Source organism: Ictalurus furcatus, chromosome 3, assembly GCF_023375685.1.
Source record: "Ictalurus furcatus strain D&B chromosome 3, Billie_1.0, whole genome shotgun sequence".
In the NCBI taxonomy this organism is placed as follows: Eukaryota; Metazoa; Chordata; class Actinopteri; order Siluriformes; family Ictaluridae; genus Ictalurus; species Ictalurus furcatus.
In genome coordinates this window covers 26,691,178-26,713,211 of record NC_071257.1, presented here as the reverse complement: position 1 = coordinate 26,713,211, position 22,034 = coordinate 26,691,178, and the positions used below count along the sequence as shown (strand labels likewise).

At 38.7% G+C, this 22,034-nt stretch overlaps 1 protein-coding gene across 2 annotated transcripts in view; it reads left to right on the top strand.

Moving 5' to 3' along the window:
• The window catches only part of psda (pleckstrin and Sec7 domain containing a), a 32,596-nt gene extending 13,332 nt beyond the window's left edge, over positions 1 to 19,264 (top strand). For both annotated transcript variants that reach the window (XM_053621800.1, XM_053621799.1), the window contains exons 7-13: positions 4,276 to 4,319; positions 7,659 to 7,849; positions 8,441 to 8,511; positions 11,110 to 11,267; positions 14,833 to 14,977; positions 16,185 to 16,328; positions 16,729 to 19,264. In XM_053621800.1, coding sequence (XP_053477775.1) covers positions 4,276 to 4,319; positions 7,659 to 7,849; positions 8,441 to 8,511; positions 11,110 to 11,267; positions 14,833 to 14,977; positions 16,185 to 16,328; positions 16,729 to 16,962 — 987 coding nt within the window. In that variant the 3' untranslated portion in view covers positions 16,963 to 19,264. The remainder of the gene's footprint in view (positions 1 to 4,275; positions 4,320 to 7,658; positions 7,850 to 8,440; positions 8,512 to 11,109; positions 11,268 to 14,832; positions 14,978 to 16,184; positions 16,329 to 16,728) is intronic.
• Positions 19,265 to 22,034: the final 2,770 nt, after the last annotated feature.

The following is a 22,034-nucleotide window of genomic DNA, read 5'->3' as shown; positions in this document are numbered from 1 at the left end:
TGCTCTTTGGAACATTCTGCCACTCAGCTTGACACCTCGCTTCTTCGTGTACTGTGCTCTCTCCGTTCCTCTCTTTCTCCGTCTCTCTTTTTATTCCAGCCGGTCTCTCTTTCTTTTTCTTGCTGGAATTCAACGTTTTGCACGTTATATATAGCAAACCAGTACTGGGTATCCGTATCTGGGCCTTAACTGGTTTGTTTTTTGGTTTGATTCTGATTCTGAATCTGATTTATTGATTTATTTTATTCCATTAATGCATGTCATGTGGACTGACATGACACAGATCTGTTATTAAACACAATATGCAAACTGTCTTAAAGCACACCACCATCACACCGCTGATGTTTCATGTTTCTTGGCAACAGAATCTTTTCGAGGGTTGCCCAGTTACTAAGATGATGTCAGCATCAAATAAGTAGGTACTAAATTATACACAGAGCTCTTATGTCAGTTTCATCTAGAAAAACACAGGATCTCTTGTTATCTCTTGATTTCGTCCATTCATATAACTAATAACTAATTCCTAGAATGGCTACTAGTTTGGAGTGTAGGCAAGAAATGTGTGGCGATGTTCATGAGGCAACAGGTGAAGCTTTGCGTTGGTGTGTAGCTCAGTATAGAGGGACTGTGAGGCTTCTGATTTCATTGAAAAGAGGAAGGGAGGAAGGGAGGACAGAGGATTGTAACAGATGGGAATTTGGCTACCGCCTGCTGAGATGAGCTTTTTGTCATGGTGGTGCCATAAAGGCACTGCAAATCTCTCTATCTCCATCTCTATCATGGTCTTCCTCTGTCTCCCCCTCCTTCCCTTTCCCACCTCTTCCAAACTACAAATTGTTTTCCTGCCATACCTTATTGTGTGCGAAGTGTAATTTTTCTGTGTCTCCTGGATTGAGGTTGTGGAAGATATGCAAATATGAGTCGAGAGCTGTACCACATTATCACACTGCCCACACTGACAGCTAAACAGGCTTTCTCACCACTGCTCTGGCTTTAAAATACATTTCATCAACATAAAGATTCAGCTCCATATGTTATTAATAGAGGACTGAGATTTTAATTTTTTTTTTTTTCACAGGTTTGGAATTGTGACGTGTCTGTACTACAGCCCTTGAATCATCTTTACCTCATTATATTTACCTGATTATTATAGTTTAATACTACATGCTACATTTTACAGCGTGACAATTCCCGCTAGAATTATTGGCACCATTCCTAAAAATGAGCAAGAACGATTACAGGGTTCCTAGGGTTGTTAAAAATTAAATCTTTCAACCAAAATGTTAATTAATTATTTTTGTTTTCCTGGAATACTGTGTGTGTGTGTGTATACATACATACATACATATATATATATATATATATATATATATATATATATATATATATATATATATATATATATATGATGTGTGTGTGCATATATATATATATATATATATATATATATATATATATATATATATATCTCCAGGGTCCCTGGTTCAATCCTAAGCTTGAGTAGTTTCCCTTTTCAGGATCTCTGGTTTCCTCCTCGTCTTAAAAATATGAATGCAAGTGGATTGACTACACTTAATTAGCCCTACATGTGAATGAGTGTATGAACATGTGTGTGCATGGTGCCCTGCAATGGACTGGAATCTCTTCCACGGATAAGCTTTGGATCAGGATAAAGCACTTACTGAAAGATGAATGAATGAATGATACATTTGGAACTGCTACAGCCTACAGTTTAACTTGGGGCTCGGCAGTGCCAATAAGTGACTCTGACTTGGCACATTGCCATGCTGAGAACTGGTGCTCATATGGTGATGGTGGTGGTGGTGGTGGTGGGGAGAGCAACATGCTGCCTGCCAGCTGGGTGATGGGGAACACAGAAGCAGGTCACAGTTGACTAAGGCAAGATTCATAGAGCTTGCAGAGTACCCGGTGTCCCTAAGCTGTCAGAGAGAGAAGAGAAAGAAGAGGTTCGAGAAAGAGAGAGAACGCAGAGACAAGCGAGAGACTGATGAGCAGAGAGAAGGAAATATATGCATCCACATTTATGCTAGAATCTCTATTTATGTCAGTGCTGTGGACCCATTGTCCTAATTACATCATGAACTTACTCCTGTGTTGTATCCTTGAACATGCACACCTAGCACAGGAGCAGATTCTTTCAACCTGCTGTGAATGAAAGATTCATTCAATTGAATTTGATGCAACATAATTTCATGCACGGGGGCGGAGCAACAGGTTAATTGTGGTGCTGCTGCTGTATGATGCGCTGTGTTGGGGAAGCCAGGACTCCGCACTGATTGACATTCAGCAGAAGGCGGGACCAGAGCAGATTGGAGACCTGCGATTCGTTGGCCAGGCTGAGAGAAGAACATGTTGGGAGAGGGAGAGAATGGGAGAGGGAGGGGGAGTACTCCTCCCACATCAGATCTCCTTCTCAGTGCAATTCAGTCCGTTTTCTGTCTTCTGCGCAGAGGAAGAAGGAGACTGGAAGGAGAGGAAAGCAGAGGATACAAGAAAAAAAAAGGCTTGGATGTGAAGCGTGTTCTGGTTCTTTCTATGCACACAGCATCAAGCTCCAGCGTGCACGAGAGAAGAAGTGATAAAGAGATTGCAACAAAAAGTGAGAGAACTTGGATAAAGGAAGGAAATACGGCACTTACAGAAGGATACATATGCAGACTTCAGGAGCACTATGGAGGAAAAGACAGGGAGAGGGTGATCTAGAGGAAACCTGCAATGCCACTATAGAGCAACCAAATCAGCGCTTTGTGCCTACATTCTTTCCTGCAGTGCCTGTCCTCTTTCTATGCCTTTCCATCTTTCGTTTGATGTCTCTTTCCCTGTCCAAAAGGGGGGAGTGACTGTGACGTCACAGCGAGTTTTGGGATGCCGCTGTGAGTAGAGACTGGAGTTGAAGTCTCACTCTTTTGCTGCACTTTTTGTTCGTTTTCACTTGGACATGTGTGCATGTCTGATTTTCTCTTATGCTGTGCCATGTCACCGTACTGTCTGCTTAATTTGTATCAAACCTGCAAGTGTGCCAGCTTTGTGCATTGTCAGCTGTGCATGTATGTGGCATCTCTGATTCAAGAGTCAAGATTTTATTCGTCACATGCACCATTATATACCCTATATAATTAAAAATAACTTGCAGTGAAATGGAAAAAAAAACAGGGAGTCAGCAGGATATTGTCACTACCACTTCTTTCTTTTTCCTCAATTTCTTGCTGCTTTTTCTCAGAAAAGAAAAGAAAGTTTGCCCTGTGATGGAACTCATAGGTTTGCCCTCGCTGTTCTTTCTTCATGCATAAAACTGAATTCATAATCAAACATCTGACCTCTCCAGAGAGGTTCTAAGATTTCTGTGAGCCAACTGAAAAAGGAGCTCCCATCATTCTTTAGAAGTTTTCACTCACGAGAGTTGTTTCTAAACTTCAGCGATAACTGTGAGCTCTTCAGGACGGTTGCGAATCTCAGCTCCGGATTTCAAAAATGATTGGCGTGAACAGTATCCACTCGGCTGGCCGGCTGCGCTCTCGTTCTCTCTGCTCAGTGCGGTGTGGCCGGGACATTAGCATCATGGAGCCGTTCCGTTACACTAAAGCACCACGGTCACGCTCTCTCAGGCCCCTGGCTTTTCCTGATCTGCTGGGCAAAGTGCAGGATGGCCAAAACCATCCTCAAACACGTAAGAAGAAGGAGAAGGTATGTCTGCTTGCTGAGTATTTATTATTATTAGATGGAGCATAGGCCTAGTGGATGGGTGAATAATACTACATCATTTCCTTTGTCTCAACTGAGAATCTTTGGCTTCTGCTTGGTGGCTTTAATTTTATAAATTCATTCAAGTGTGAAAGCACCCTGAATGTGATGCCAGTATATCGTAGGGCACTATGCACTCATTTACGCCTTGGGGTCAGTTAGAGTTGCTAAGCCACCTGCATGTTTTGGGAGGTGGGAGGAAAACCGAAAAACCCAGAGGAAACTCATATGCACACGTGTGAAACATGTAAAACTCTACACCGATCACAGATGTTCAGGATTAAACTGGGGACCCTGGAACTGTGAGGCAGCAGTGCTACCTGCCTCCTGTAAATGTCTTTAAAATGTTTTGTTTCAGTTTATATATTTTTAAACCCTTGGTTATGCAATATTAAATATGATCTACTTAGCGTATTACTTCTCTACAATATTGCTGATCTTACATATGAACATTTCTATCTGTGTTGACCTATTAAACATTTTTTTGACAAGTTTCTTTTCTGTCCTTCGTAGGCACTCTATAACTCCATCAAGAATGAGAAGTTGCAGTGGACAATGTGAGTTCAGCATTTTCTCATTTCATGTATTCTTCAGAGGCTATATCAGTCATCTATTCCCTCTCACTTCTCAGGCATACTTAAGATCATGAGCATACATGAGAGCAGGATTCTCAAGTCCTTGTCCTAAATATTCATGCTCAGTGAGGTGCAGTAATGAAGCTCTAACACTGATTAAAAACACAAGAGGCACGCGCGTGGAAGGTGGTGAGGCATTGCTCCAGCAGGTTGAGGTGTGTGTGCTGCGGTGAGCTGATGTGTTTCTAACCTGGGCAAAGCCACGTGATGCCCTGGTCCCTGATTTAGACTTTGGCTTCCTGAACTCTGTTGCCATGGCTACAGCTCCCTAGTTACCTCAGTGTAATTACAGGTCGAAATCTCTCTCTGCCTCATGCACGTTTGTAACTGCACTGCTCCACACTCATGCAGAGCAAGAGGGCAAGCTTGCTGGGCCGTTTGACTCCTCTAGGGCTTTAACACTGTTGTTAGTCTGCTGTGAACGAGGGAGGAGAGAGTTGGCTGCGTCTCCTCGTCTATTCTCTTTCATTCAGCAGTGCTCCTTTCATCTCTTTTTCTCTCTCCCTCTCTCTCTCTCTCTCTCTCTCTCACTCTCACTAACTCTGCTTCTCTTATACTCGCTCTCTCAGATCCTGGCAGGGAGTCTAGCAGTTACTAAGCAACAGATGAGAGCATTACCGTTTGGGAGGCAAAGACTACGTACCAGTTTGAGAGAGAGAGGGAGGGATATTTAAAGGTACAGGCATCCTTTAGGGTGTGTTGGGCTGACATGCTGGTTTAGGTGGCAATGCCTTGACCACCAAAATGGATGTTTTATTCATTTCACAATGCCAGAAACGGGGAGCATGGGGAGAACACACTTTTTCATAGTAATAGAACAATAACAAATGGTGTTGATTAATTTTCTGTAACAGCACAAGTCTGATAGTTGTTCCGACTGCAAGGTTTATATTGATGTACTCATTCAAATACATTATTATCGTTATGTGGAAAAAAAAGTTGTTTTTTTTGTTTGTTTGTATTTTTTTCCACATATTTGGACAAGCAAACATTTGATCCCCTTTGAAAGAGTGCATATTAATAAATTTGATACACTCTATCAAATGACACATAAAATTGACAGTTTGTAGCAATTTTCACAATTTAAATGAACAACCTACATTTATCACACTTTGAAATCCATATAATTAGAATCAGGTGTTCAAGATTGGGGGCCAGTGATTAGAACTTGTTTAGGGAGTGCAGGTGGAACCGGTTTTATTTATACCCCTCTCATATCCAGTGTCTGGTGTTCCCTTTGTTATTGAGGTGTGTGGTGTCATCATGCCAAGATCTAAAGACTTCTATAAGGCCTTGAGAAAAAAGTTTGTGGATGCCTATGAGTCTGGAAAGGGATTTAAAAAATCTCCAAATTATTTGAAATACATCCTTCCACTGTAAGGAAAATAATCTACAAATGGCACAGATTTCAAACGACCAGGATTGACCATCCCAGCAAATTCAGCCCAAGAGCAGACCATCTGATGCAAAAAGAAGTCTCCAAGAACCCCAAAATTTCATCACAGGATCTGCTAGTAAGTCTTGCAACTGTTTGGGTCAAAGTGCATACTTCTACAATCAGAAAGAGATTGCACAACTTTTACCTGCATTGGAGGCGTGCCAGAAAAAAGCCTTTGCAAGACTACAGTTTGCCAGTGAACATATAGGCAAAGACCAGGCCTTTTGGAATAATGTGCTCTGGACAGGTGAGTTAAAGATAGAGTTGTTTGGCGACAGTAACAGCAGACATGTCTGGCGCAGACCAAAGACAGCTTTTCAGGAGAAGCACCTCATACCAACTGTGAAGCACGTTGGTGGACCTGTTATGTATTGGGGTTGCTTCACTGCCTCAGGGACTGGACAGCATTCACTGATTCAACTACGAATTCTGCATCATATCAAAGAGTGCTTGAAGATAATTTGAGGCCATCTGTCTGAAATGTCGTGGGGGACTTGAAACAGGCAGTACATGCAAGAAAACCCTCAAACATCTTGCAGCTGAACGAATATTGCATGGAAGAGTGGTCAGAAATTCCAGCAGGTCCACAGCGTTATAAACTATTAAGGAATACTAATTAATTACTCTAAGTATTTAGAGTAGTTCACTATTAACTAAGCAGCTATTAGAGAGTTCTCTTGCAGAACTACTAGCTTACTATAACTACTTAAACATTTGTAACTATGTTAATTAAAACAGTTTTTAGAAAACAAATATTGAAAGGTCAGCAAAGGTTTTTTTTTTTAATTTTTTTTTTTTTTTACAAAGTTCTCAAATTGTTACCTAAATATTTATACATTAAACTTTATATAAATATTCATTCATTGCTCAGTAATTATTCATTCATCTTTAATGTGCAAATTTTGTATTAATTTCTTATACATTTTGTATTAGCAAACATTTCATTAAAGTGTTACCAAAATTTCTGCCAAAAACCAAGACAGTTTTATGTTTGAAATTAGTAATAAATGTCTGAAATTGGGCTGAATAATCGTATATTCGTTTAATCGTTTTCTTCTATTGATAAATATTAAACAAATTCAACTACATTCAGAATTGAGTGCTTGAGAGTTTTTGCACTACATTTCAGTGTTATGAGCTGTGTTAGTCATTTAACAATAATTTAAAAATAGTTGTTTTTAAACTGATACTTAAATATTAATACTTTATACAAAATGCATTTTTAGCTTTATACAATAATTATTTATTTATTGATCATTAATGTGTAAACTACTGTATGTATTATCTATTCATGTATTGAGTATTTATCTATTATTCATATAGATAATTAATTACTGAAATTTAAATGAAAGTTTTACCAAACAGAACAAGTTTTACTCTTGAACTGAGTAACAAATGTCTACAGATAGGATTAATAATCTTATAATTGTTTTTATTAATTGTTGATAACTATTAGACAAATTCAACTGCATTCAGGAAATTCTCACTTGATATAATTATTTCTGTGTTTGTTTTATTTATTTATTTATTTGTGGTGCCAGACTTTTGTCCTCACCCTAACTGTTATAAGCTCCCAATATTATACATGGATACAGTAACAGTCTGGAAGATCAGTGAAATATAGTGATGTTCTCGATAGAGATTATACAAATTAGCTGGAAGACTGTTATCCTAAAACTCCAACTGAAGTTTGAAAGAAGAGCGAACTGGTCCACTGTGTTTGTTATAATCAGGTTCATAGTAAGAATATGTCCAGCAAGTGTTCACATCCCTCTGTGTGTGTGTGTGTGTGTGTGTGTGTGTGTGTGTTTGATTACTCACAGTGATGAAGAGGAAGTGCGTAAATCTGTGTCAGAGCTGGCCGACAGCAGGACAGACTCTGCGTCCTACACTCTGAAGAGGATTACTAGTGGCGGGGCTCCTCTAGTGTCTCTGGCTCAGCAGTCCAACACTCAGGTCTACAAGAAAGGCTTCCTCGTGCGCAAAGTTCACGCCGACCCCGATGGCAAACGGAGTACGTTGCCCTCCTCTGGCATGACTTTTCATCATCATGCATGCATGCAACACAGAACTAATAATAATGTGAAGAATGGGGTTTTATCTGTATGAAGGAGTATAATTACCTCGCCCCAATTATAACACAGTTATTTATTAATGCAGATTACATGCAGTACTATGCAAAAGTCTTAGGCACATGCAAACAATTGCTGTAGAGCAAATATGACTTCAAACATAATTAAATTAAATGTTTCTACATTAAAGAAAAATACTATAAAGAGCAGTAAACAGTAATAAATGAAACAGTCCATATTTGGTATGATGACCCTTTGCTTTAAAAACAATAAGAGTAGTCTCAGGTACAATTTGTGCAGTTTTACAAGGAAATGAGCTGTAAGATTTACTGAGCATCTTACCGAACCTGCCGCAGTTCTTCTGGAGACTTTTGACATCATAATGAATATGCATAAAATTCTATAACACTGTTTGTACTAAAAATAGGTTGCCTTACTTTTGCACAGTACTCTCTATATATTTTATTTATATCTGATATATTTATATTATACATTATTTATATCATTTTATTATTATCAACTTATTCTCACAGCGCCTCGAGGTAAGAGAGGATGGAAGACATTTTATGCCATCCTGAAAGGACTGGTCCTTTATTTGCAGAAGGTAACCTTAACACCTTTTCATTTGAAGGAATACTCCATGATTTTTACTTAATATTAATTTTAATATTAACTTAATATTAATCCATTGCATCTATAGTGTATGTGTAATTACACATCTTACATATAATGGAGGTCCAAATGCAGTTGAACTTTCAATAAACATTTCAAATGTGGCTGCATCTTGCAAATTAGATTGAAATTTATATCATCAAACTCTAAACCTGAACAAGAAATTTGTCTCCAAATATTTTCTTGATTTTAGTCTGTTGACAGACATACAGTGGTGCTTGAAAGTTTATGAACCCTTTAGAATTTTCTATATTTTTGCATAAATACGATCTAAAACATCATCAGATTTTCACACAAGCCCTAAAAGTAGATAAAGAGAACCCAATTGAACAAATGAGACAGAAATATTATACCTGGTCATTTATTTATTGAGGGGAAATGATCCAACATTACATATCTTTGAGTGGCAAAAGTATGCAAACCTTTGCTTTCACTGTCTATGTGTTTCACTATCTATGTTTCACTATCTATATGACCCCTCCCCGTGCAGCAATAACCGTAACTAAACATTTCCGGTAACTGTTGATCAGTCCTGAGTACAGTTCCTCAGTACAGAACAACTTCAGCTCTGGGATTTTGGTGGGTTTCCTCAATGAACTGCTTACTTCAGGTTCTTCCACAACATTTCTTTTGGATTAAGGTCAGGACTTTGACTTGGCCATTCCAAAATATTAACTTTATTCTTCTTTAATTCAATTCAATTCAGTTCAATTTTATTTGTATAGTGCTTTTTACAATGGACATTGTCTCAAAGCAGCTTTACAGAAACATATAAACACAGGATACAGATTTTAAATGTGTGAATTTATCCCTAATGAACATTTCCCATGGTTTTGGACCTCAATTTAAATTTGCGCCATCCTCAGCAATCTCCAGGCTACACTGCTTGGGGTCGTCCTCAGCAGCAGAATGTAGTCTCCAGTTGATGAGAACTCCAACCAGAAGTAGGACATCAGGATGGAGCAGGCAGGTCCGGGGAGCAGAAAGGGTCAGGATTTCTGGCATCTCAGGAGTATCAAGTGTAGCTCGACAGAACGAGAGAGGGAGAGGGAAGGAAAGAGAGGGAGAGATTGTTAGGTATGCTTACTATCCTGTAATGAATAAGACAGTGTACTTTGCGTAGAAAAACTCTATTCATGGAAAGCGTGAGTGAAGAAATATGTTTTCAACCTGGACTTTAACACTGTGACTGCGTCTGAGTACCGTACACTAATTGGAAGGCTTTTCCATGACTGTGGGGCTTTGTAAGAGAAAGCTCTTTCTCCTGCTGTAGCCTGCACTATTCGAGGTACCAACAAATAGCCTGCACCTTTTGATCTAAGTAGGCGTGGTGGATCATAAAAGACCAAAAGTTCGCTCAGGTACTGTGGCACGAGACCATTCAGTGCTTTATAGGTCAATAGTAGTATTTTATAATCAATGCGAAATTTTACTGGGAGCCAATGCAGTGTGGATAAGATAGGGGTGATGTGGACTCTTGGAGCTGCATTCTGGTCTAACTGGAGCTTGTTTATGCACCTACTGGAACATACAGTCAGTAAGGCATTACAATAATCCAGTCTAGAGGAGACGAAAGCATGAACTAGTTTGTCTGCATCATGTAGTGACATTATTTCTTGTTTTAGCAATATTTCTGAGATGAAAGAAGGCTATCCTAGTAATATTATCTACATGAGCATCAAATGATAGACTGGAGCCAATAATCACACCAAGGTCTTTTACTGCTGCACATGTTGAAACAGAAAGGCCATCCAGAGTTACTATGTAATCAGAAAGCTTACTTCTAGTTGCATGTTGTCCTAGTACAAGTACTTCTGTCTTGTCAGAATTAAAAAAGAGGAAGTTAAGAGGAAGTTCTTTAACCATTCTTTGGTAGAATGACTTGCGTGCTTAGGATCGCTGTCTTGCTGCATGACCCACTTTCTCTTGAGATTCAGTTCATGGACACATGTCCTGACATTTTCCTTTACAATTTGATAGTATAATTCAGAATTCATTGTTCCATCAATGATGGCACGCTGTCCTGGCCCAGATGCAGCAAAACAGTCTAAAATACTTTGTCCAAAACTTCAATTATAATAAGACATCCAAGAGTTCAAGCACAAATTTAAGGACGCATATAGAGGTGAACGCAATCGTTGTTTTAAATTGATAAATAGCCTAATATGCACATTATAAATTCATAATTGTTCTGAATTATTTTTCAACTGTGTTTAATCTCTTTATGCAAAATTATGCACAGTTATTCATAAACCGATTCACAATCATGACATACTAAAACTGTTGCCCATTTAAGTAGCTACAATGTAGTTAGCTACTTTTTGTACTGTAGCTAACTACTTTTTAAAAAGGGTACTGTAGCTTAACAACATCAAACTATTAGTAGCATGAAAATCTGCAGCTTCAAAGTAGCTTCCCCAACACTACAGGCATAATAGAATGTTTACAATGAAACAATACAGAAAACCAAATTCTGCTGACATGCCTCTGTCCAATGTTAATATCGTTCTCTGCTCTGATTGGCTTTCAGAGTGAATATGGCACTCATAAGCAGCTGTGTGATGAGGATCTGAAGAATGCTGTGTCCATCCACCACTCTCTGGCTATGAAGGCAGCAGACTACAGCAAGAGACCCAACGTGTTTTACCTGCGCACTGCTGACTGGAGGGTCTTCCTGTTCCAGGCCCCGTAAGTCTTCCAGCATGTGTACATAAATTATGTTTTTGTTAATTAAGCTGATACTGCACAGTTATTGTCCTGTGAGTTCCCGTAAGAAGTACAAATCCTGTACTGCATCGGGAGATACAGTACAGTATATTTTAAAATATGCTTAAGGTAAAATGATTTATGATTTTAAAAATAAATGAATTGATTTATTCCTTAAATCAGAGGTATTGAAACAATGGTACTGGGGAACTGCTGGCTGAGAATAAGAATGGATTTTCAAAACTTTCACAAAAGTCTCCTTACATAGGGGGAATTAACATTTTATTTTATATTTTATAGCAAAATGTAACTTTATTTACAAGACATGCTCTGCATGTTTGCCATTTCTTTGTAAACACATATGGAGCCGTCGCTCCCACTCAAAATGAACTTGTATTAACACATCTGGTGTTAATGTACACATGTAATTTTATGTCCATCGCAACGTTGCGACAGCTTCCCAATCCACCCATGAGAATGATTTCAACATGTTCTTCTTTTGTCGAAGGCATTTTTAAAGGCTGTCTGAAAAAAAAAAAATAAGTATGAAAAATTTTGGGAGATATTTTGCTAAAAAGTTCTAATTTCCCCTATGTATGGAGAAATTATTTATACCACAGTGCTGTTGAATTCTTAATTCTGGTTGGTCAGAAAGTGTTGAATAAATTTCTGTAACAGCAGCTATGACATTAGTGCCAGCCGGAAGGCAAATCACAGGTTTATATTAATGAGCTGATTCGAATATTTATATATAGATTGTCTCTATAGTAACAGCTATTTCACAGGGACTTGTATGGTTTACGCACCACACAAACAAATCTTAAACAACAACAAAAACACATGTACAGTTATTGATAGTGAAGTGCCAGTGCTTTGTACCAATCAGCGGTAACGCTGTAACTTTAGTTTTTTGTGGGGTTTTTTTTTTCAGATAGTAGAGTCTTCATGATGGAGGACTTTGTGGACTTCTCTGTAACATAACAAACTGTGAAAGTAAAGAGTCTTTTATTTGGGGGGAAAGACATGGTTCACTTATTGCAGCCCCCCCCCCCCCCCCCCCCCGCCCCCGATTTGTCGTATGTTTTTTGACATTTTTGTACAAGCAAGCATGTGAAACAGTGCCTATTTATAAAGTTTATATAATTGAACAAAACCACAAGGAAAATGAGCCTTTTCAATCATTTATTCAACAGAAATATCAATAGATGTGATATTCTTCTTGGAAACAGGTAGCACACCCTTAGCTTCAGAAGCTAGTATTGCTCCCGTTAGCAGAAATAACTTCTTGTAGGCGTTTTGCATAATTGTCCACCAGTCTCTGACATCACGTTGCTGGAAATTTTGACCACTCTTCCATGCAATATTCTTTCCGTTGTAAAATGTTTGAAGGTTTTCCTGCATGTACTGCCCATTTCACATCCCCTACAACATTTCAATGGGGTTCAAATCCAGGCTTTAACTAGGCCATTACATAACCCTCCATTTCTTATTTTTAAGCCATTCCTTGGTGGATTTGCTGGTGTGATTAGGATTATTATTCTGTTGAAAGGTCCACTTTTGGTTCAACTTCAACTTTTGGACAGATGGCCTCACATTATCTTCATCTTTGATATGATGCAGAATTCATAGCTGAATCAATGAATGCAAGTTGTCCAGTCCATGAGGCACCGAATCAACACCAAACCACAACATTTCCACCATTGTGCTTCACAGTTGGTATGAGGTGCTTCTCCTGAAAAGCTGTCATTGGTCTAATGGAATGATATATTTCAGATAATTTGGAGATCTTTTTAAACACCTTGCCAGACCTGTAGGCATCCACAACCTTTTTTTCTGAAGGCCTTACAGAACTCTTTAGATCTTGGCATGATGACACCACACACCTCAATAACAAAGGGAACACCAAAAACTAGATATGAGAGCTGTATAAATAAGACAGGTTCCACCTGCACTCCCTAAGCAGGTTCTAATCACTGGCACCCAATCTTGAACACCTGATTCTAATGATATGTATTTGAAAGTGTGATAAATGTAGGGGTGTACTTACTTTTTTCCTTGTGACTGATCTATTTTTTGTTCATTTAAATTGTGAAAATTACTACAAAATGTCAATTTTATGTCATTTGATAGAGTGTATCAGCTTTATTAATAGGCACTGTTTCTAAGAAGATCAAATGTTTGTCCAAATATGTCAAAAAAGCCAACAATTTCCATGGGGTGTACTCATTTTTCAACACGACTGTATACACACACACACACACACACACACACACACACACACACAAACGTGCACACTGAGTGCCCTGACTTCTGGGTGTTGATTAAATGCAGAGCTCGTAGTGGCCTCGTCAGAGAGCTCCACCCAGATGGATGTTCTGTCATGTGGCTCTCAGGGGAATGGATCCTCTTCAGCCTGAGAGTCTGGCCTAGATAAATCTACCGAAACACTCGTGCACACAGTGCTATTCATGAGAAACGTAGTCCTGCACACTCAGAAATATACACTTGTGTAGTTTACAGGATTGCTTCAATTTATATTTGTTTTGGTCTTCTATATCTGTTTGTAGTGCAGCATTTTTAAATGGACATATTTATAGGTCCATTTAAATAGGTCTATTTATATGCTGATTTATAGTTCACAGCCAGATTATGGGCTCATTCATGGGAGGGCGTATATGTAGGTGTGTTTTCACAAAGAACAGTTTCTTCTGAGCTGTGAAATAATTGCACTTATATATAATAAACTTCTCTAAATACATAATTACACTTCAATTCATCAAAAAAATTCATGAGCATTTGGAAAACGAGCGACCGTACAGTAGGTCCGAATCTTTCTTGCAACGGGACCAATCTTTCTTGGTCCCATTGCCAGCATTCACACTGTAATGAACAGCCACTATTCCTGTGTGTGATGCATGCCATCATGCAACAGAACCTGCTAATGACCCTTTTGAGGATATTTTTTTAATGCATGCAGGCTGTCACGAGATGTGAATTTTGCGTAAACTTGCAAAATGAAAGTCATTAACGTGTATATGAAAACACTGCAGAGTTCTGTAACCTGATATTATATGCACACCGTAGATTTGCCAACAAGCTGACTCTAAAACATGGAACAGGACGTATTGTGACAAGTTGACCTAATTGTCATTTTTGATACCTTGCCCTGGGAAAAGATCACAACCCAGTGAACTTTAAGCAAACCCTGGATCCACCATAATTAATGGGCATAAATATCTGCTTTCTTGTTAGAAAACCACTTTCACTCACGATCTGTTGAACTCTCAGTAAAATGAGTCAAACTCTCAGTAAACCCAGCCTCGGTCAAAATAACCATAATCCTCCTCAGTCTTGAGCTGAATGTATTACATACTTACCATTTCTACTCGTGAACTCTTCTGTGCTACATTCATGTCAGTTCATATTTATTATATTGCTTAAAATAAAACAGTATAATGCAACATAACCCATCTGTCATAACAACCTTAAGTCAATGCAGTACTTATCTTTTCTTCATTCCCTGTGGCTGCTCTCTTTTCTCTCCCAGCAATGCGGAGCAGATGCAGTCCTGGATCACGCGCATCAACACATTGGCAGCCATGTTCTCTGCCCCTCCCTTTCCAGCAGCCATTGGCTCACAGAAAAAGTTTAGCCGGCCTCTTCTACCGGGCTCCACCACCAAACTGTCCCAGGTACTTAACGTTCTTGTTTCAGTTTCTTTTTAATACTTTATTCCCTCCAGCCACCAACCCACTTATCAGGAAATGTGTATAAATTTGGCAATTTGACACATTTTGGAAGAGCTGTTCATACATTAGTTCATCATATTAGCAAAGAGTTCAGCTGCTTTCCTTGTGTTTTAAACAAATATTAAATCTTGCCATTCTCAGCAGAATGAGAAAAGCAAGAGAAATTTATGTCCCACAGCATTCTGTTTCAAATTATTAGTTAAATGCCCAGCTAATCAGCGTTTTCTTTCTTTTTTTTTTTTTTTGAGACCCAAAAGCCTACTCATAGAATGTACACAACTATTTCTGACTATAAAAGTGATCAGATTTTGTAAGTAAGGAATAAAACAACATGGGACGATATTTTTATAGAAGCATAATCAATAAAGCGGAGTAATTGTTCCTACACCAAAGTTGATTATTTTCCCGTAATAGATCATCCTAAAGTGTCTGATTCCTTTTATATCACTACAATTTGCCAACACTAGTAATATTATATTTAAGAATGACGCATCATACATTTTATTCGTTTATAGTGTTACTTCCTGAAGTTATAGCAGCTAAAAAAGGTTGTTCTTTTTCTATTTCTTTTGTCGATAAAGAACGCAGCTTGTTATGTTACCAAGAAACCGCAGACTCCTCTGTCTTGAAGACTTTTCCATTTTGGAAAACTTAAAGCTACAGCTTTTCCTTCTGACTGATACATAGCTGACACTGGAGACTCCTTCCAAAAATGCTAAATAAATGTCTTCTCACAGAAACCCACCATTTGAACAGTTACAAATGTTTTGTTTTTTTTAAATCGTTTATGTGGAACATCCACCAGTTGTTATTACATTGTAAGTCAATTACTAGTTACTGAGTTGTTAGTACGTTTTTACTATAGAAACAATAACACGTTAGAACAAGGGCATTAATTTAAAGCTGTGTCCTGCAGCCAGCACAATTGTTAAAGCTGCTGTTAATAGAAAATGAATCATCACCCTCTGACCAGATTAAGTAACAGATTATTAAACACATTATCCACTTTAGCGTGATCTCAGTCTGTCAGTTCTGAATTAGATGTATACGTGAATGTTTTAGGCTGAGTTATTGGTTGTTGTTATTGAATTTTTAGTGTGTACAAACATAGCTGATATTTTCCCTTATTTTCTGGTAACTCTCTGTTTAGGAGGAGCAAGTGAAATCCCATGAAATGCGCTTCAGATCTGTCTCCTCTGAGCTGCAGGAGCTGCGCTCTATTCTTCAGGAGCGGAAGCCCAAGGGGAAGGAGCAAGAAGAGGCCAAGCAGCGAGAGGAGTTCCTGGAGTTTGAGGTGAGGCTTCCTGCTGAAGAGGATTTCATTCTTCTTTAAAGCTCAAAAGGGAACCCATCCTCTTCTGGGTGATGCCGGATAGTGGGATTATAAAGCATTGCAGTATACAGGGGTAAAGAGACAAGGCAGACAGTACTAAGTGTGTTGAAATGATGTTCAATATGAGCAAACTGTGAATAAGAGTCCTGGGATGAGAACAAAACAGTCTATGATTAGAGCAGCAGTTCTTAGGTCTACAGTATCCAGGTGAGATGATCCACAATTGACATGTGTCATGTCTAATTCACTTTGCCTTCTCTGAGCATTAGTTGTTTTAGTTCATGACCAAGATCTGAAATAGTTCCAATTCTCTACAAGTATTCGAAATCACTAAATACAAATCCGTCCATTCATCTTTTAGAAAACCCGCTATGGGACGTATGCCATGTTACTGAGAGCGAAGATTCGCATGGGTGAGTCGGATCTGACGGCATTCGAGGCTCGTTTGTTTACTGATGGCACTCTGCAGCGGACCAGCTCCAGCCCCACGCTGGCACATGACACCAGCCACGCTAGCGCCAGCAGCTGCAGTTCCAGAAGTAAGAAGAGCAGCCGAAGTGAGGGCCAGAGACACAAGCCAGCCGTGAAACAGTGAGTCCACTATCCAGAGCACTTGATAGCTGCTTTATGGTGCTTCTGATCCAGACTGAAAGGCTGAGAAGAGCATCGATATGAGGGGGAAAAAATGGCAGTTTGTGCACTACACTGCAGTGGCCGCACACGTCGTGCACTCGGAGGTGATCCAAGATCGAAGCTGGGTATGATTAGTCGCCTCGCTTCCTCATGAAAGCATGTTTTTGTGGCCAGTGAATGCAAAACAGGCCTACAGAGGGCAGAGGAGTGTGAATATAGCCATCCTCCCTTTATCTTTATTACCTTTTTAGCCTGGCTTTATACTTCTCTTAGCTTAACATATATGCTGTATAGAAGGCATAGACTACTTAAAGCTTTTTGTGCATCTTTTTTTTTTCCTTATCAAACAACATGCCCACACAAGCCAAGTACAAGACTATCCACCACAATGGATTTGAAGACAGTGTTTGAAGACAAAATCTGAGCCTCTTTGTTACCTTACGTGGAAGCACATGCATTATCACAGAGGTAATTTCCTTTTTTTGATTACTAGAAGTTGTGTCCCAAAATGTTTTTTTCTTTTCCAATTTTCTTGCTTGAACATACCTTTGGATAGGATAATGTACGTGTATAGATCTTTTGAAATCATGTTTCGAGCATGCTTGTGATGTAAAGACAATCAGTTCTCTCTTTGCATTCCCAGTGTATGTATTGTATTTTTATTTATTTAATTTTTTTTTACCTGAAAGCACACTACAGCTCGCAAAAATTAATAGTTTAGAGGCATGGTTCTCAAAGGGGGGTCTGTGAACCCCCAGGGGTCCACAAAGTATAGCCAGGGGGTCTGTGATGTTTTTTGTTTGTTTTATTTTGTTACAATGATTGAAATCACCACCCGCTATTACAAAAATTATTATATTTATTATTGATTTCTTAGTGTTATTCTTGCCAGTCCCCTCCAAATGTATTGGACTGGCAAGGACAATTCTAATTTTTTTTTTTTTTTTTTTTTTTTTGCAATACATTGAAGACATTTGGGTTTGACATCAAAACACGAATATGACATGATAGATCAGAATTTCAGCTTTTTTTTACAGCTAGATTTACATCTAGATGTGTTAAACACCTTTTGTTTGAACCAACTCATTTTTTCAAGTGATCAAAAAAATACTGGAACATGTGACTGAGGTGTTTCTTGCTGCCCAGGTGTGCTCTGTTAAATTGATTGTTTAAAGAATGAATGGCTCTGAATGTCTACTCTTGGTTTGAGCCCTATGTTGGTAAAAAGGATAAACCAACATGAAGACCAGAGAGCTGTCTAAGGGAGAAAAGCAAGGCATTCTGAAGGCGAGAAAAATTGATCAAAGCCATTGTACAAGCATTGGGCATAGCCAATACAACAATTTGGAATGTCCTGAAAAAGAAAGAAACCATGGTGTATGAACAACCTGACATGGAACATGCCAAGGAAAACAACAGCAATTGATGACAGAAACGTTGTGAGAGCTGTGAAGAAAACCTCCAAAACAACAGTTAGTCACCAACAACCTCCTACAACCTCTACAGGGCAGGGGTGAAGGTATCACAATCCACCATTCAAATAAAATATAGAGGCCATACCATAAAATGCAAACCACTCATCAGCAGTAAGAATCAGAAGGCTAAATTGGAATTTGCAAAGAAATACAGAGATGAGCCACAAAAGTTCTGGAACCAGAATTAACCTCTATCAAAGTGAAGGAAAGACCAAATGATCTGCTCATAATCCAAAATGATCTGCTCATAATCCAAAAGGATCTGCTCATGATCCAAAACATACGAGTTCATGGTGGAGGTAGTGTCATGGTTTGGGCTTGCACGGCTGATTCTGGAACAGGCTCCCTAATCTTTATTGATGATGTAACTCATGATGGTAGCAGCAGAATGAATTCAGAAGTCTCCAGAAGTCTTTCTGTCCTCCAATTTACAGAGAAATGCATCCAATCGAATCGGGAGGAACTTCATCATGCAGCAAGACAATGACCCAAAACACACAGCCAACACAACAAAGGATTTCATCGGGGGGGACAAGTGGAAGTTTTTAGACTGACCAAGTCAATCACCAGACCTTAACCCAATTGAGCAGCATTTCACTTCCTGAAGAGGAGACTGAAGGGGAGAAGAGGAGAGGAGACACCACCCAAAACAAACAACAACTGAAAGAAAAGAATAATGCAACAGTTAGGTGATGTCATTGGATCACCGGCTTGACGCAGTTATCGCAAGCAAAGGATAAGCAACCAGATATTAAGTGTTATTTAATTTAGGACTATCTGTTTTTATGCTTTTACTCACCTAAAAAATGGGTGGTCTGCCACCAAAGGTGCCATGTTTTTATTTGTAGATGTAAATATGAGGAAATGAAAGCTGAAAGTCTGATCTATTGTTTCATATTCATCTTTTGATCTCAAACCTAAATGTCTTCAGTGTATAGAGAAAGGAATAAAATTGGCCTTGTTGTTCCAATACTTTTGGATGGGGACTGTATTAGCCTGGTTTGTTTGGCACTTGAATTGAATGATTATAATCCAAACCTCAGGAACTCAAAAACAGGCAAGCATCTGAATAATGTTGACTTGAACCTAATGACACATTGACATTATTTTAAAAAATATTTACTAAAAATGAAATTTGATAAAAACTTGTTCTATCCAAGGAAAAGAATTAAAAAGCTATGTGTCCCCAATAAATAGCCAAAATACAATATATTATGCTGGACTATGTTTGTAAAAATAAATCAGTGCTGTGAGGGTTCGCAGATTTTATTTAAAGTCAAAGGAGATGCAAAATGTTTCAGAACGACTGGTTTAGAAGAAGGTGTGTCATGTGCACATAGGTATCACCAGCAATGTTCTGCTTTAGTGTTTATGTGAGAATTGTACATTGTGTATGCTGACTCTGAATGTGGATGACTGATAAACATCGATTAGATGAAAAAATTAACATGTTTCTACTGATGACCTTATTGTGTGGCAAAGACATTTTCTTCTCAGGCTCCCGTTTTCAAATACTGCAGTGATGCCACATTTCTGCTGCCAGAAAGGGGCAGTAGAGGAGAGATAACCTGTATTACCTCAGCTGTATTGGAGAACAATTATTTATATTGCGCTTAAAAGAATTATAGCACAGGTATTGAGGCAGACGCAAATGTGACTGAATGTCTGTGAAGTATTTCTTAATGATGTATTTTCATCATAGCAGGAACTAAAGAATCCAATATATTATAAAGTAAAAATAAAAATAATAAAAATTATTTTTAAAAAAAATCTGTTACCAGGCAGGTCACAAAGAGCTAAAATGACTGTTAGAGCTGCAAACTTATGAATGAGAAAAAAAAATATACAGGCGGCTGACAACTTAAAGAAAAAACATGTTATGCTGTAGGCATTTTGCTGGCATGGTTTGGGTCCACTTGTACCCTTCAAGCAAAAAGTCACCTCAAGTCATTACAAAGTTCTTCTAACTTATCATTGTGATCCAAACATGACTGATCAAAATAACTGACTGATCATTTTGATCATTTAGACTGACTGACTGATCATTTTGATCCAAACATTGGAGTGATGGGAGTAGTCTCTTCCAGGATGACTTCACTACAGGGCACAATGGCTCACTTAATGGTTTGATGAGGATAAAAATTATGTAAATTGAATACTATGGCCTTCAGACTTACCAGATCTCAACCCAAATGAACACCTATGTGAGAATTGGAGTGACATGTTCTACAGCTATTATATCTTTTGGAAGAATGGTGTTCATCGCTCCAGTACAGTTCCAGAGACTTGTAGAATGTGGGCCAAGGTACAGTGCTGTGAAAAAGTATTTGCCTGATTTCTTCTGTTTTTGTGTACATCTTATACTAAATAGTTTTAGATCTTCAAACGAAGTACAACATAAAACAAAGGCAACCTGAGTAAACACACAGTAGTTTTTATTTATTTTTTCTTGAAGCAAAAAAAAGTTATCCAAAACCTCATGTGGAAAAACCAATTGCCCTCTTAAACTTAAAATCTGGTTGTGCCACCTTTAGCAGCAATAACTGCAACCAAACACTTCCGATAACTAGAGATCAGTCTTTCACTTACTAGGACTTACTCCTGTGCTTTGGATCATTGTGTTGCTGCATAATCCAGTTGCACTTGAGTTCCAATTTACGGCCTGAAGACCGGACAGTCTCCTTTAGGATTTTCTGCTAGAGAACAAAATTCATGTTTCCCTCAATTATCACAAGTTGCCTAGGCCCTGAAGCAGCAAAGCATCCCCACACTATCACACATCCACCACCATGCTTGACTGTAGGTATAATGTTCTGTTTTGTGGAATTCAGTGTTTGGTTTATGCCAGATATAACGGGACCACTCTCTTCCACTTTCGACTCATCAATCCACAGAACATTCTCCCAAAATGTTTGAGGATAATCAAGGTGTGTTTTGGCAAAATTCTGAAGAGCCTTAATGTTCCTCTGCGTTAGCAGTGGTTTTCACCTCACCACTGTTCCATGGATGCCATTATTGCCCAATGTCTTTCTGATAGAGTCATGAACAGTGAAGTCCTGTAGTTCCTTTGATGTTGTCCTTGGCTCTTTTGTGACTTGCTGGATGAGTCGTTGCTGTGCTCTTGGAAGAATTGTGGAAGGTCGGCCACTTCTGGGAAGGTTCACTACTGTGCCAAGTTTTTCCATTTGGTGATGATGGCTTTCACTGTGGTTCGTTGGAGTTCCAGAGTCTCCAATATTTGAAATAGCTTTGTAACCCTTCCCAGACTGATGTATTTCAATCACCTTCTTCCTCATCATTTCAGGGCTTACTTTCAATCTTGGATCGCCATGAAAATAGCCATAGAAGCTGGCATGGCGTTAAATCACAAACAAACTTTAATTTTTGGCATAGTGTGTTAATGGGTAAGACTTTTAACCAACGTCACGCTGTTGAAAAAATTCTATTTAAGTGTTGATGTGATTGAACAGGGTTTGCAGTAATCAGGCCTGGTTGCATCTAGTCCAGCTGAACCCCATTATGAATGCAGTTTCATAGATTTGGGGAATTAGTAACTATG